This window comes from Stegostoma tigrinum, chromosome 19 (assembly GCF_030684315.1).
Source record: "Stegostoma tigrinum isolate sSteTig4 chromosome 19, sSteTig4.hap1, whole genome shotgun sequence".
NCBI lineage: Eukaryota > Metazoa > Chordata > Chondrichthyes > Orectolobiformes > Stegostomatidae > Stegostoma > Stegostoma tigrinum.
The window spans coordinates 16,812,181-16,826,446 of record NC_081372.1 but is presented as its reverse complement, the minus strand read 5'-3'; the positions used below and the strand labels follow the sequence as shown (position 1 = coordinate 16,826,446).

Genomic DNA, 14,266 nt, shown 5'->3' with positions numbered 1-14,266 from the left:
TTGGTAGATTCTGGAGCAGGCCTATCATATTGGAAGGGGGCAATATAACATCTCTATTTTTAAAAAGGAAGAGAAGGAAAGTCTGGAATGATCGACTTGTTAGCTTAACATCAGTAGGAAGAAAACGTGGGAGTTGATTCAGTTTAAAAAAAGAGTGACAATAGAACACTTTAGAAGTACGAAAGTCAGAATGGATTTATTTAGTTGTATTTGATAGACCTGGAATTTTTATGAGGACATGGCTAGCATAATAAATAAGCAATGTTTGAGAAGCTTTTGTTGAAGTCCCACATAAGAAGAGGTGTGTGTGCAAAATGAAAGCGCATGGAGTTGGTGGTAATGTACTGATATGGGATGAGAATTATTCAACAGGTAGCGAGCAAAGGGTTGACATCAATCTGGTCATTTTTGCATAGAAGGCAGTGCACAGTGGTCTGTGTTTGGAGCACGAGTTAGTCACAATATAAATCAATGAATTAGATGAGGAAATCAAATGCAGTATTTCCAATTTGGCTGTTAGGTGGGACTGTGAATGGTAAGAAGGATCTACAGATACTTCAGAGTCTTTCAGACAAGTTCAAGGAGTGGACAAATGCATGGTTAGTGCAGTATAATATGGATAAGCATGGAGTTCTCTCCTTCAGCATACAAAGTGAATGGCAGTCTGTCTTACGGTGATAGATTAGGAAATATTGATGTTCAAAGGAACTTGGGTGTCCTGTAATCTGGTCATGGAATGTAAGAATTGAGGTGCGGTAAACAGTCAGCAAAAGAAATGGTATGTGGGTCTTCAAGAATGCTTAACTACATGAGGAAGGAAATGTTACTGCACTTGTACAGGGCCTTGGTGAGACGTCATCTGGAGTATAGTGCGCAGTTTTGATCTCCTTATTGAAGAAAATTGAAACTCGCCACAGAGGGAATGTGGCTAAGTTTCACTAGGCTTGTTCCTGGGATGGCATGCTTGCATGAAAGATGGGTGAACTGTGCTTGTATTTATTGGAGTTTTGAAGAATGAAAGAGAATCTCGTTGAAATGAGAAAAATCTAACAGCTGGATGGACTGTATGCAGAGATGATGTTTTGCCTGCATCAGATCAAGGCATCACAGTCTCAGAATTTGTGGTGAAGGCCATTTCAAACTGAAATGAGAGGAAATTTCTCTATTCAGAAGATGGTAAACCTGTGAAATTCTTTACCACAAGTTTTATGAAAACAAAGTCATTTACGAAAGAAATAGATTTACAGTGACTTGAGGTCCCAAGGTGGTATGGGGAGAGAGAGAGTGTGTGGCATTAAAATAGAGGATCAGCTGTGATCTTGTTCCATAATTGATTGGGCTCAGTGGATCAAATGGCTGACTTTTCCTCCAATTTTCTACATTTCTGAAAAGTGGTTTTAAAAGCTTTTTGATTCCTAACACGTTTTAGATGTGAGATGAGCTAACATGCTCTGTAATTTGTCAGTGTTTGAAGTTCATCAATCTAGTGCTCAAGTGTACTGACGAAATATTTGTGCAAGTATTAATATGCTTAGAAATCTTTATACTGCACCTTCAGCAATTTATTGGTCTGACCTTCAGTATTTTCTCAATAACTTGCATTTTCATTCTTAAACAGTAAATACCCTGAAATACTTCCTATTTACTGTCTGTCATCCTTTGACATTTGTAACAAGTACAACCAAGTTGTCATTTTGTCTGTGATTTATTTGAATATGTTCCTCAAGCTGTGCATTTGCTGGCAGCGAATCAACCCACAGATTCTTGTGGATTATTGGAGGAAGTATTCTTGATTCCTTTTCAGAGACAAGTGCGTGGTAATTCATTAAGATTCAATGGAAGGATTATGAGGGGCGTTGTCCAAATCCAAGAAATGTAACCAATGATCGTAAAATAGTATTGTAACATCAAACATGAAGAAACAGAATCAATTACTTTAAGTTTTCCTGTTGAAAAGTTTAGATGTACCTGTCATCCCAAAACAAGATTTGTCATCAACTTTCCTCCCAAATTTGCAATTTGCTTTGCAGATTCTTGTATGGAATTACTGTTAACATCCTCTTCTTTCACTTCATGATGTGGTGTATATGGATTTCAGCAAGGCGCTCGATAAGGTTTCCCACAACAGGCTATTGTACAAAATGCGGAGGAATGGAATTATGGGAGATATAGCAGTTTGGATCGGAAATTGGCTTGCTGAAAGAAGACAAAGGGTGGTAGTTGATGGGAAATGTTCATCCTGGAGACCAGTTACTAGTGGTGTACCGCAAGGGTCGGTGTTGGGTCCACTGCTGTTTTTCCTTTTTATAAATGACCTGGATGAGGGCGTAGAAGGATGGGTTGGTAAATTTGCAGACGACACTCAGGTCGGTGGAGTTGTGGATAGTGACGAAGGATGCTGTAGGTTGCAGAGAAACATAGATAAGCTGCAGAGCTGGGCTGAGAGGTGGCAAATGGAGGTTAATGCAGACAAGTGTGAGGTGATGCACTTTGGTAGGAGTAACCGGAATGCAAAGTACAGGGCTAACGGTAAGATTCTTAGTAATGTAGATGAGCAGAGACATCTCGGTGTCCATGTACAAAGATCCTTGAAAGTTGCCACCCAGGTTGACAGGGCTGTTAAGAAGGCATACAGTGTTTTAGCTTTTATTAATAGAGGGATCGAGTTCTGGAACCAAGAAGTTATGGTGAAGCTGTACAAAACTCTGGTGCGGCTGCACTTGGAGTATTGCTTACAGTTCTGGTCACTGCATTATAAGAAGGATGTGGAAGCTTTGGAAAGGGTGCAGAGGAGATTTACGAGGATGTTGCCTGGTATGGAGGGAAGGTCTTACGAGGAAAGGCTGAGGGACTTGAGGCTGTTTTCATTAGAGAGAAGAAAGTTAGGAGGTGACTTAATTGAAACATATAAAATAATCGGAGGGTTAGAGAGGGTGGATAGGGAGAGTCTTTTTCCTAGGATGGTGACGGTGAGCACGAGGGGGCATAGCTTTAAATTGAGGGGTGAAAGATATAGGACCGATGTCAGAGGTATTTTCTTTACTCGGAGAGTAGTAAGGGAATGGAACGCTTTCCCTGCAACGGTAGTAGATTCGCCAACTTTAGGTACATTTAAGTTGTCATTGGACAAGCATATGGACGTACATGGAATAGTGTAGGTTAGATGGGCTTCAGATTGGTATGACAGTTCGGCACAACATCGAGGGCCGAAGGGCCTGTACTGTGCTGTAATGTTCTATGTTCTGTGTTCTATATTACCATCTCTCCAGATAGCCATTGAATTTACTTGAATGATTTTTAGACCACTGTTCCATTCCGCTCATTTGCCTAACTTACTTTGGCTCCACTGCTCACTGAATAGATTTCAAATTGGCCATTCCTGTAGATGTTGATGAAGAGAAAATTATAGTGTAGGATTTTAGCATGTTAGAAATTTTATGGATTTGATTACTTCAGCAATTAAACATCATTGTCAATTTCCACTTAGTGCCTCAAAGAAGAAAAATATGTGCTTTTCAATTTCATTGGACAATTTATGCTTTATTTTGTTTTGCATGTGAAATGACTGAAGTCTAAGCTGTTTGTCTTTGTTTGCAGATCACAGCCAAGTTTGCTATCATGTTCATCATCGTACAATACAATGTCACACACACCAACATAGGTAAGAGACAGCTATTGGATATTTATTTTGGAGTTTACATCTGGCTTGATTGATGGTAACTTTGTTGTTTAATTAGGTGGTTTTTCACTGAAACTTGCTGTGCATTAACTGAAAAATTTTAATGCAGAACAGCAAGTAAAATAAACCAAGTTACTTGCATATAATATAATGTTAAAGATTTAAAAACAGTAAAAGTACAATCCTATCTATCCCAGCATGATCACTTTATAGTACTTAAAACAGAGAATTCCATTTTTTATCATGTGTGTAGGTTTGATTTAATCATTTGTTTCAATTTCTGCTCTTGAGACCATGCACGTAATGGAGCTTAGGCTTTCCCAGGTCTGAAAAACATCTTCACGATTCTAGCCAAAGACTTCTGGCTAAAACTTTCAAAGTAGAGTCCTAACAATAGAAATTGAGTAATATGTACTTTTACATCCAACTCCCAACAAGGACGACTTCTGTGATCTGAAATACAAACTTTACAAGATATTCATTCTTCTCTGCCATCTGTTGAAGCGAAATAAAATCATGAATCTTCTCAAGGCAAAACAAAGCAAATGCACTTTAATGTTTACTGTGTCTGATTTGAAAACCTCCCAGTGCATTAACATTCCCATTATCACCCCACAGACACTGTCATGCTGGTTTAAAAAAATCATGGCTCAAGAAATATTAACATTCAGCCCCCTTGCTATGGTTAAATCCACTTGGAGTCCTTTGTGAAAATCAGTGTGCACGACACCTTAGTAACAACATATTTGCTTCAGAAAACAATAGGGTAGATAAAGATGAACTAATTCCACCGGTTGATGTTCTAGAATTAAGAGACGTAGTCTAGGAATTAGGATCAGACCATTCAGGAGAGCTATTACAAAGCACTTGTATGCGCCAAGGCTGATAAGGTTTGGAACACTTCCACAAATGGCAGTTGATGCAAGATCATTTAAATCTGAGAAAAATTTGTGTTAAGTAAAGGTATTGAGGGCTATAGGTCAATGGACGTATATCACGGATCAGCCATGATCTCATGGAATGGTAGAGCAGGCTTGAGAGGCTGAATGGCCTACACCTGATACAGTCATGGACACAGTCCACTCACAACAACTTCAGAACTCAAACTTGAAAATAAATGTTGTGTATTCACTAACACCTTAGACCTTGCATCACAGTGGTGTTCCACAGGCCTCAGAGTTGGATCCCTTGCTCTTAGGGTGTACAGTAATAATTTAGAGTGAAATGTGGGAAGTATAATTGTGGATTGCTATCAACTGCAGGTCATGATCAGTGGTTTGGTGAAGTGGACAGAAAAGTGAAAAGTGCAGTTCAGTCAGCAGAAATGAGGTTATTCATTTGGGAAGGACAAACAAAACCAGAGACTAACAAAAAATCGAGGACATTGGCAGTGGTAGAGGAAGTGCCACACCTTAGCATACATGTCTGCAGATCTCCTGAAGGTGGTAAGGCAGACTAGTTCAAAACCCATGCCTGTCACAATCTGGAGGACAAGGGCAGCAGATACAGGGGACCAACGCTGCCTTCAAGTTCTTGTCCAAACCCCTCGTCGTCCAGTTTTAGAAGAATATCATAGTTGCTTCGGTGTTGTTGGGACAGCTTCCCGATTCTCTAATGGCATCTCTGCTTCTAACAAATTGTTGTATCTTTCCTGGAAATCTGTGGCCAGTAAACATGGAAAAAACAGCTGAATAACTCATTCAAATATTTTGTTTGATATGAGCATTTATCCTAATTTTTGAGTCAATTTAACTTGTGCTCATATCCAGCATTACATTGTAAGCATGCATAAAAGATCAGACAACTTGGCCTAAATAGTAAATCATAAACGGTTATGTTCATAGTGCTCTGCCTGTAGCAGTGTTTTCTGTAGAGATTGATATGAAGAACCTTGACAAGGTCTTGGCACTTGGTCTTAAGAAGCTTTGCTAGAATTGTTACTGTTGTTTTGTTTTTAATAAAACATCAGTTGTCAGCCATTTTTGGTCATTTAGCCAAATGTAATTTTTTTTAGAGAAAGATATATGTAACTTCTCTGTTTCGGAATTGTTTCCTTATGGAATTGCGCCTGTGTTTAAAATGTGTGTCCTTTGTTCTCACTCAGGGTTGCTTTTTATATTTGTCATTAATTTGCATTAAAACCAGTCTTTATTGTTTGGTTTTGTTACTGTGGTGTTATTATTGAAAAAATTTAGAGCATGGTTGTAAATTTCGCAATTTGGGTTTAACTGATTAGAAAATTTTGAGTTTAATTTGCTGTAAGCATGATGTAAACAATGTATACGACAGGAACATTGTATCATTTAAAAGAAGATAGATGTGTCCAATATTCTAGAAGTTGATGTGTTGAATTTAATGTTGCATTTACTTGCAGGTCAGATTGCAATTTTGAACAGTGTGTTTATTTGTTTGATCGCTCAGTTAATAAGCTTGAGAAAAAAAGCAAACTGGTGAAACGAATCGTCAGCTTTTGTGCTCCTGAGATGCTGCTTGGCCTGCTGTGTTCACCCAGCCTCACATTTTGTTGTCTTGGATTCTCCAGCATCTGCAGTTCCCATTATCTCTGGTGAAACTCAGCAGGTCTGGCAGCATGTGTGGGGCAGCGAGAGTTAATGTTTCCAGTCTGATGACCCCTCTTCAGAAGAAGTTAGAGTTTGGAAGATATTCTGAGAGACTGAGCCAAAAAACACTTCTAAGAACTATTGTAATATGTAAGCTGGTGTTGAATAGACTTGTTTTCATAGGAGATGCAACACGTGATCGAGTTCTGACACTGTATCAAATTAATCTCAAAAGAAGCCAAAGGCAGGCAAGCTGCTACTGACTACATAGCTGCCTCGAAAATAGTGGCATGCTGACTTGCTCCTGAAGTGACCAGAGTGCTTCAGATCTGGGCCTAGTGGATTGGGCTCAATGCTAGCCCCAATTCTATTCAAAATATATATACACTGACTTCCCAATGATTGTCTTGCAAGTTCATCTATGCTGATGGTATCTGACATGTCTCTGAAGCTCTGTCCATCTATATCCCAGACCATATACTTAATAATATTAAAAAATTGATAAATGACTGCAGCACACAGCATTGTGCCCTGAATCACTTTGAAACAATGTACTCTGCATTCACAGTGCTCGTGTAAAAGAATGCATACTGTCATGGACGGTTAGAAACTAAAGCCTAACCGATGATTAGATAAATTGGTTGCATGGCTGGTTGACGGAACACAGAATGATGCTATAATAGTGTGGGTTCAATTCCAGCAGTGGATGAAGTGACATGAAGAACTCTGTTTCTTGATCTCTTGTATCTCTTGAGGCATGGAGACCTTCAGGTTAAACCAGTTGTGTGTCTCTAAGGGAGCAGGCCTTTAGTTCTGTGGAACTATGAGAAGTTTATCTTAGCACAAACCAATATGCTTGGGTGTAGCACTTGATGGCATGACTAGTTCTGCTGGATCTGCACAGAGTGCTTCTGCCACACTACTGAATCTCATTTTTATTTTTTCATGACATGGGCTACACGTTTATGTTCCATTCCAATTTGCCTTGCAGAAAATGGCAGTGAGCTGCTGCCTTAAACTTCTGTCACTATTGGGGGTGAATGGATGTTAGGAAGTGAGTTCCAGGATTATGACCCAGTGGCAGTGAAGGAATGAGTATGTAGTTTGAATCAGGATTGTGTATGACTTGGAGGAGAATTTTCAGATTGTGGTATTTTTATGCATCTTCTTGAAAGGTCAGGGTCACTGGTTTGGAAGGTGCCTTGGTCTGTTAGTGCATTGTATCTAGCAGCAGGTACATACTGTATCTTGGTGAAGGGAGTAAGTCTTGAAAGTGTTCTATGGAATGGCTAGTTAAGCAGATTACTTTTTCCAGGATGGCATGAAATGTGAGTTTTGTTGGAGCTACACTTGTCCAAGCAAGTAGAGAACATGTCCTCACACATCTGACTTGTGCCTTGTAGACAGCGCTGGGAAGTCAGGAGAGGAGGTAATCACTGCAGAATTGCTAACGTTGTGACCTGCTGTTATACTCTGAGTATTTCTATGGTAGGTCCATTACAACCCCCAGAATGTTGGTGGGGGATTCAGTGGGGTAACATCATTGAATGTAAATAACAATAGTTTCTTTTATTGAGCATGGTTATGTTGTGCCACTGTGTGGTGTGAATGTTACTTGCCGTAGATCAGCCCAAATCTGAATGTCATCCAGGTCTTGCAACTGCCAGGATTACGTTAGTATCTGAGGAGTCACAAATTGTACAATCATCAGCAAATATAGCCACTTCTGACCTTGTATAGAGGGTTGTTGAAGCAGCTGAAGATGGTGAGGCCAGCAGCACAATCTTGAGGAACATCTGCAGAGATGTCCTGGAGCTGAGATGACTGACCTGCAACAATCACCTTTATCTTCCTTTGTGCTAGGTATGACTTCAATGAGTAGAGTTTTGCCCTGATTGCAATTGATTCCATTTTTGAGGGATCTTCAGGAGTAGTTGGAAAGTTGCCTCGACATCAAGGGCAGTGAGTCGCTGCACTCAAGTTCAGCACATGTGTCCTTGTTTAAACTAAAGCTGTAGATAGGTCAGGAGTTGAATGGCCCTGGTGAAACCTAACAACATCATTGAGCAGTTTATTTTCAAGTGCTATCTGATCACACTGTTGACAGCACCTTCCATCACTTGACTGATAGGTGACAATTGGCCAGGTTGAAATTGTTAGGCACTTTATGAATCAGATATATCTGGGAAATTTCTTTTTATGTTGGGTAGATGACAGTGTTGTAGCTGCACTGGAATATCTTGTCCAAGTGAAGGGCTAGTTATGGAGTCATAAAGATGTATAGCATGGAAATGGACCCTTCAGTCCAACTTGTCAATGCCGACAAATATCCTAAATTAATCTAGTCCCATTTGCCAGCATTTGGCTCGTATCCTTTTAAACACTTCCGATTCACATGCCCATCCAGGTGCCTTTTAAATGTCGTAATTATACCAGCCTTCACCACTTTGTCAAGCAGTTCATTTCATACATGACCCTCTGTGGAAAAAGTTGCCCCTCAGGTCCCTTATAAATCTTTCTGCTCTCTTCTGAAACCTATGCCCTCTAGTTTTGGACTCCCCTAGCCTGGGGTAAAGATATTGTTCTGGAGTACAAGCCTTCAGTAATTTTGTTGCAGTATTTGGAGGATCCATAGTCTTTACCTATTAATATGACATGGAGTGGATCAAATTTGGATCAAACCTGATAATTGCGATATTGGGGACTTTACAGGGGAGGCAGAGATTGATGTCCATTTGGCTCAAGTTACTTGCATATATTTGAGTCTTGCCTTTTTGCATTGATGTGCTTGGCTCCCACATCATTATGGCTGGGGATACTTATGGAGCCACCACCTCTTGGTAGTTTAGCTGTCCACAACCATTAAGTGAATGTTGCAAGGCTAGAGATCTGATCCATTAATTGTATGATCACTTTGCCTTGTCTTTGCATGCCATTTCTGTTGAGCATGGAAATAATCTTGTGTTGGGGCTTCAGCAGGTTAACACCTTTTTTTGTAGACCTGGTGCTATATCTGGCTTGCCTTCCTGCAATCTTCAAAGACCCATGGGATTAATCTCCTGGCTTATGGCGATGGCAGAGTGGGGGATCTGTTGAGCCATGCAGTTTCAGATTGTGATTGAATATAGTTCTGTTCATTGTCCACAGTGCTTCATGGATGCTCATCTTTGAGTGGCCAAATTTGTTTTAAGTTCTGATTGAAGAGTCACTGGACCTGAAAGTTTAACTTAGATTTCTGTCTACAGATGCTACCAGACCTGAGTTTTACCAGCAATTTGTTTTTGTTCTTGTTTAAGACCATAAGACCATAAGACATAGGAGTGGAAGTACGGCCATTTGGCCCATCGTGTCCACTCCACCATTTAAATCATGGCTGATGGGCATTTCAACTCCACTTCCCTGCACTCTCCCCGTAGCCCTTGATTCCTTTTGAGATCAAGAATTTGTCGATCTCTGCCTTGAAGGCATCCAACGTCCCGACCTCCACTGCACTCTGTGGCAATGAATTCCACAAGCCCACCACTCTCTGGCTGAAGAAATGTTGTCTCATTTCAGTTTTTTAAAATTTACCCCCTCTAATTTTAAGGCTGTGCCCACGGGTCCTAGTCTCCCCGCCTAACGCAAACAACTTCCTAGCGTCCACCCCTTCTAAACCATACATTATCTTGTAAGTTTCTATTAGATCTTCCCTCAACCTTCTAAACTCTAATGTTTGATTTTGGTTTCCTGTTTTAAGTCTGTCCTGTTTAGCATGGTGGTAGGGCCATGCAACAAGGAGGGTATCCTTGCTGTGAAGACATGATTTGGTCTCCATAATGAATCTATGTGGCATTCACTCCTATGTACAGATGCATTTGTGACAGACTGTTAAGGGCAAGGTCCAAAGATTTTTCCCTTCTGTTCACTTGCTGTCCATCACTCACCCAGTCAAGCATTAATATCCTTAATAGTCTGCCATCTTTGTCAGTCGTGGTGCTGCAGTGTCATTCTTGGTGTAGAACATATGAAATCCCTGCAGTGAGCGATGTGAAATTTTCTCTTTTTTTTGTAGGTGTTTGGATTTTCGGCTCATGGTGCAATGGTGTTTGTTTGTTTTCTGTGAAGGAATTTAAAAAACTCATTGATTTAAATTCATGACTCTCAAAAAAAAATACTGTCAATGAGTAGATAGCTACAAGGCCTTGTGGAGTGTTAATGGAGGTTTGTTTATATTATGGGAGTTTATGACTGACTGAAGAAAGAAAACTGATACATTAGTTTAGCAGATTATAGATGAGCCAATTTTTAAAAGAAAAATTTAGTTTGAAAGCTATTGAATTCAGTTGAAAGTCAACAGGACCAGACTCAAATGTAAACATAACCTTTCTGAGAAAAAGAAGGTTGTTCAAATGAGTTTGGGAGTATTTAAGCTCCAAAAAGTGTAGTTTGTAAAACTTAGAGACATGGAGTGTTTAGTTACAGTTCTGCAGATTTTTGAAGCGTAAGTCTCAGATCTTAGTGAATATTCCAGGATAAAAGACTTCATAGCTCACAGGGCTGGAACTGAAAAGAAACAGAGACGTAGATATCCAACACAAAAACAGAGCCTTTGGTGCGACTAGTCTGTGCCGACCAAATATCCCAAATAAACTAGGCCTATTTGTCACTTAGCCCTCAAAACCCTTCATTTTCATATACCCATCCAGATGCCTATTTCAATAATTGTACCAGCCTCTATCACTTCCTCTGACACCTCATTTCATACATACACCACCCTCTGCGTGTAAATGTTGCCATGTCGGTCCCATGAAATCTTTACCCTCTCACCCACACCTATGCCCTCTAGTTTCTGACTCCCCCAACTAGGGGAAAAGATCTTGTCTATTCACCCTATCCATGCTCCTCATGATTTTAGAAACCTCTTTAAGGTCACCTCTCAGCCTCTGATGCTCCAGGAAAATAGCCCCAGCCTATTTCGCATCTCCAGATAGCTCAAAACTTCCAACCCTGGCAACATCCTTGTAAATATTTTCTGAACCCTCCCAAGTTTCACAGCTTCCTTCCTATAACAGTGGGCCAGATTTGCGCACAGTATTCCAAGAGTGGCCTAACCAATGGTCACAACATGACCTCCCAGCTGCAATACTCAATGTACTGACTAATAAAGGCAAGCATACCAAACACCACCTTCACTATCCTGTCTACCTGTGACGCTGAAGAAGCTGTGAACCTGTCCTCTATGGCCTCTTTATTCAGCAGTGCTCCACAGGACCTTACCATTGTGTATAAGTCCTGCCCTGAGTTGCCCTTCCAGAATGCAGAACCTCACATTTATCTAAATTAAACTCCATTAGCCACTCTTCGGCCCTTGTACTTTGAGGTAACCTTCTTTGCTGTTCGCTGTACAACCAATTTTGGTGTTGTCTGCAAACTTGCTAACCATACCTCCTGTGTTCACTTCTAAATTGTTTATATGAATGATGAAAAGCAGTGGACCTAGCATCAATTCTTGTGATATGCTGCTGGTCACTGGCCTCCAATCTGAAAAGCAACCCTCTGCCACCATCCTCGGTCTTCTACTTTTCAAGCCACTTCTGTATCCAAATAGCTAGTTCTCCATCTGTTCTGTGTGATCCAACCTTGCTAACCAGTCCACCATGAGGAACCTTGTCGAAAGCCTTGCTGCGGTTGAATAAATCCGACTGCTTTGGTAGGGAAGCAGTTTGTCTGGATTTTGCTGACTCTGTTTGAGAGTAGATGGGATATTATTTTGCTGTCTGTTTTGAAATCTATTATTTAGATCATTTTTTAAAACCGATTTCTTTCATGAAATGAGCTTCTGTTTTATTGTTCAAACCAAATCTATAGCTAGGCACGCTTGTGTTTCAGTGAGACACCCCTCAGTAAAGGAACACTACATGAAAAAGAATCTGTAAAGCTAGCTTTCATTGAGTTCGGATTTGCTCCCTGTAACAGGAGCTGGGATTGTAACAAATGGGAACTCTTGCCAGGACCTGAGTTCATGAAATTTAAGTGAGATTATTTATCTCTCTTTAAAGAAGCAGGTTTGTGGCATTGGAGGGCATAAAATGTTTGTTGACAAATGTACAGTGGACCAATTCGTGGTATTTTCATCTGAGTGTGCTAATTAAATTTTGCAGATTTTGTATGAAGTTGCATTCGTGGGTCACTTGGGCAGTTGGAAACATGTACTAAAATATTAAAATGTGATGTTTGGCCAGAATAATATGAAAATGTTAACTTTTTTGCTGTATCTGCCATTTGCTATATGCCATCATTTGATCCATTTCCTTTATTTCTGGTAGCAGATTCGGAGAACCATTGAGTAGTTCCTCAGAGAGGAGATTAGCACTAAGTTAAAGTAATGGTAGAATCTGTGCAGACGTGACCGGTTTAATCAGCCAAATATTTTCCATCTGCAGCATAACAATTCTACGATTTCAAAATCTCTGCCAAATTGCGAGGTCTTTCCAAAAAAAAGTCACTTTAATCCCTTAGCCACTGTGCCAGTGTTGTTGGTATTTCAAGCAAGGACAGAGACTAAGGGGAATTGGTAAGTCCTGTCACCATAATTCCCCTATCTTTTGTGGTGTCTCAGTGTGGTGTGATGGCCTTACACCCTGGCGTGGTCTCAGCAATTAATTCTGATCTTGAGGTGATTCCAGAGCAGTCTCCTGGCCTCGAACCTTGTGATGAAGCCCAGTGGTCTAGAGTCAAGACTGGCACAGACTGGAGGCTAGGTGGCAGGACTGGGTTGGAAGGACCATGCTGAACTTTTTATTTCTACACTTTCTAGTTTTATTCCTGCAATCTGCAATACTGGACCGTTTTATTTATTTTATCATTTTTACCCCCTAAGAACTTGTACTGAAGAATCTGTGTCTAGATACCTTTGTACCCAGGATGGTGCTGTAAGTGGTGACTTGTAAACTTATCACTGTATTCATCTGAGTACATGCGACAATAAAGCTCATTCAGATGATGCAGGGCCACTTACCAGAAACTAGGAATGTGAATCAGCATATTGTAAATATGGGTTCTTCCATATTCTGAAAGCAGAGCCTTCAAGAAAAAAACTCTGCAAAATGGTGGTGGATAGGTTATTTTAATTGTTCACAATATATGAAATAGCCAAAGAAAATACAGTCCGATTTAAGGTTCAAATTTAACGGTATATTCGAAGAAAGGATGACCTGGGAATAAAGCAGTTTACATCTTCAGCTCAGCGCCTGTGATCTGAAGATGCTTCGAAAAAATGACGTCAAACCTTGAAGTCCATTTCGAGATTATCATTAACTGTGCCATGCTGATAATGTCTCCTACATGTAGATTGTGATCGATTGTTTGATTGCAGTGTCTCTGACATTTGATCTCCACATTTTGCTTGGGTTACCTTGCAGTGTATCTCAGACAGTTGATTTGCACCAAACACCTGCTCTTCCCTACTGTGCACGTCACTTTGAGTTCTGCTTCCGTAACAGCTGTGGTCAGAGTAAAGTGCATGCTCTTGAGAGGTTTTGCCAGTTATTGCATCATGTTTTGGTATGGACCAGATAAGCTATCATTGCTTGGTACAATAAGTTTCATGGTGATATTGCAAGCAAATGAATAAAAAATACACTAGGAGCTGATGTGTGAAACCAGGATGTTACAGTACAAGAATCTGAGGCTGTTCAGTCCATTATGTCCATGTGTAGTCTGCAAGAGCAGCTCATCTAATCCTGCTCCTGTCTCTGGTCTTGCACGTGCAGTACTCTTTTCATCACCTGCTTATGGATTGGATCCATGTAGAATGAAGAAAAATTACAGGAAAAACTGCCATATCCGAACAATGCAAATGGATTAGGCGCTTGGAAACAAATCGTGACCCCAGAATTAACCTCCTGTCCTCCACACTTGAAAGCAGCCAACAATGTTCTGTATGTTTCAGAGGTCTACATGCAGCATGACCAGCAGCTTCTTGAATCGCCAAGTGAAGCAATAATGATGAATGATGAGCCTGGGCCATCTAAAAAGAAGCTAAAAA

General features: G+C 40.3%; 1 protein-coding gene across 2 annotated transcripts in view; it reads left to right on the top strand.

The window, feature by feature from the left end:
* The window catches only part of LOC125461363 (translocating chain-associated membrane protein 1-like 1), a 101,073-nt gene that overhangs the window by 42,277 nt on the left and 44,530 nt on the right, over nucleotides 1-14,266 (top strand). For both annotated transcript variants that reach the window (XM_048550057.2, XM_048550056.2), the window contains exon 2: nucleotides 3,598-3,661. In XM_048550057.2, coding sequence (XP_048406014.1) covers nucleotides 3,619-3,661 — 43 coding nt within the window. In that variant the 5' untranslated portion in view covers nucleotides 3,598-3,618. The remainder of the gene's footprint in view (nucleotides 1-3,597; nucleotides 3,662-14,266) is intronic.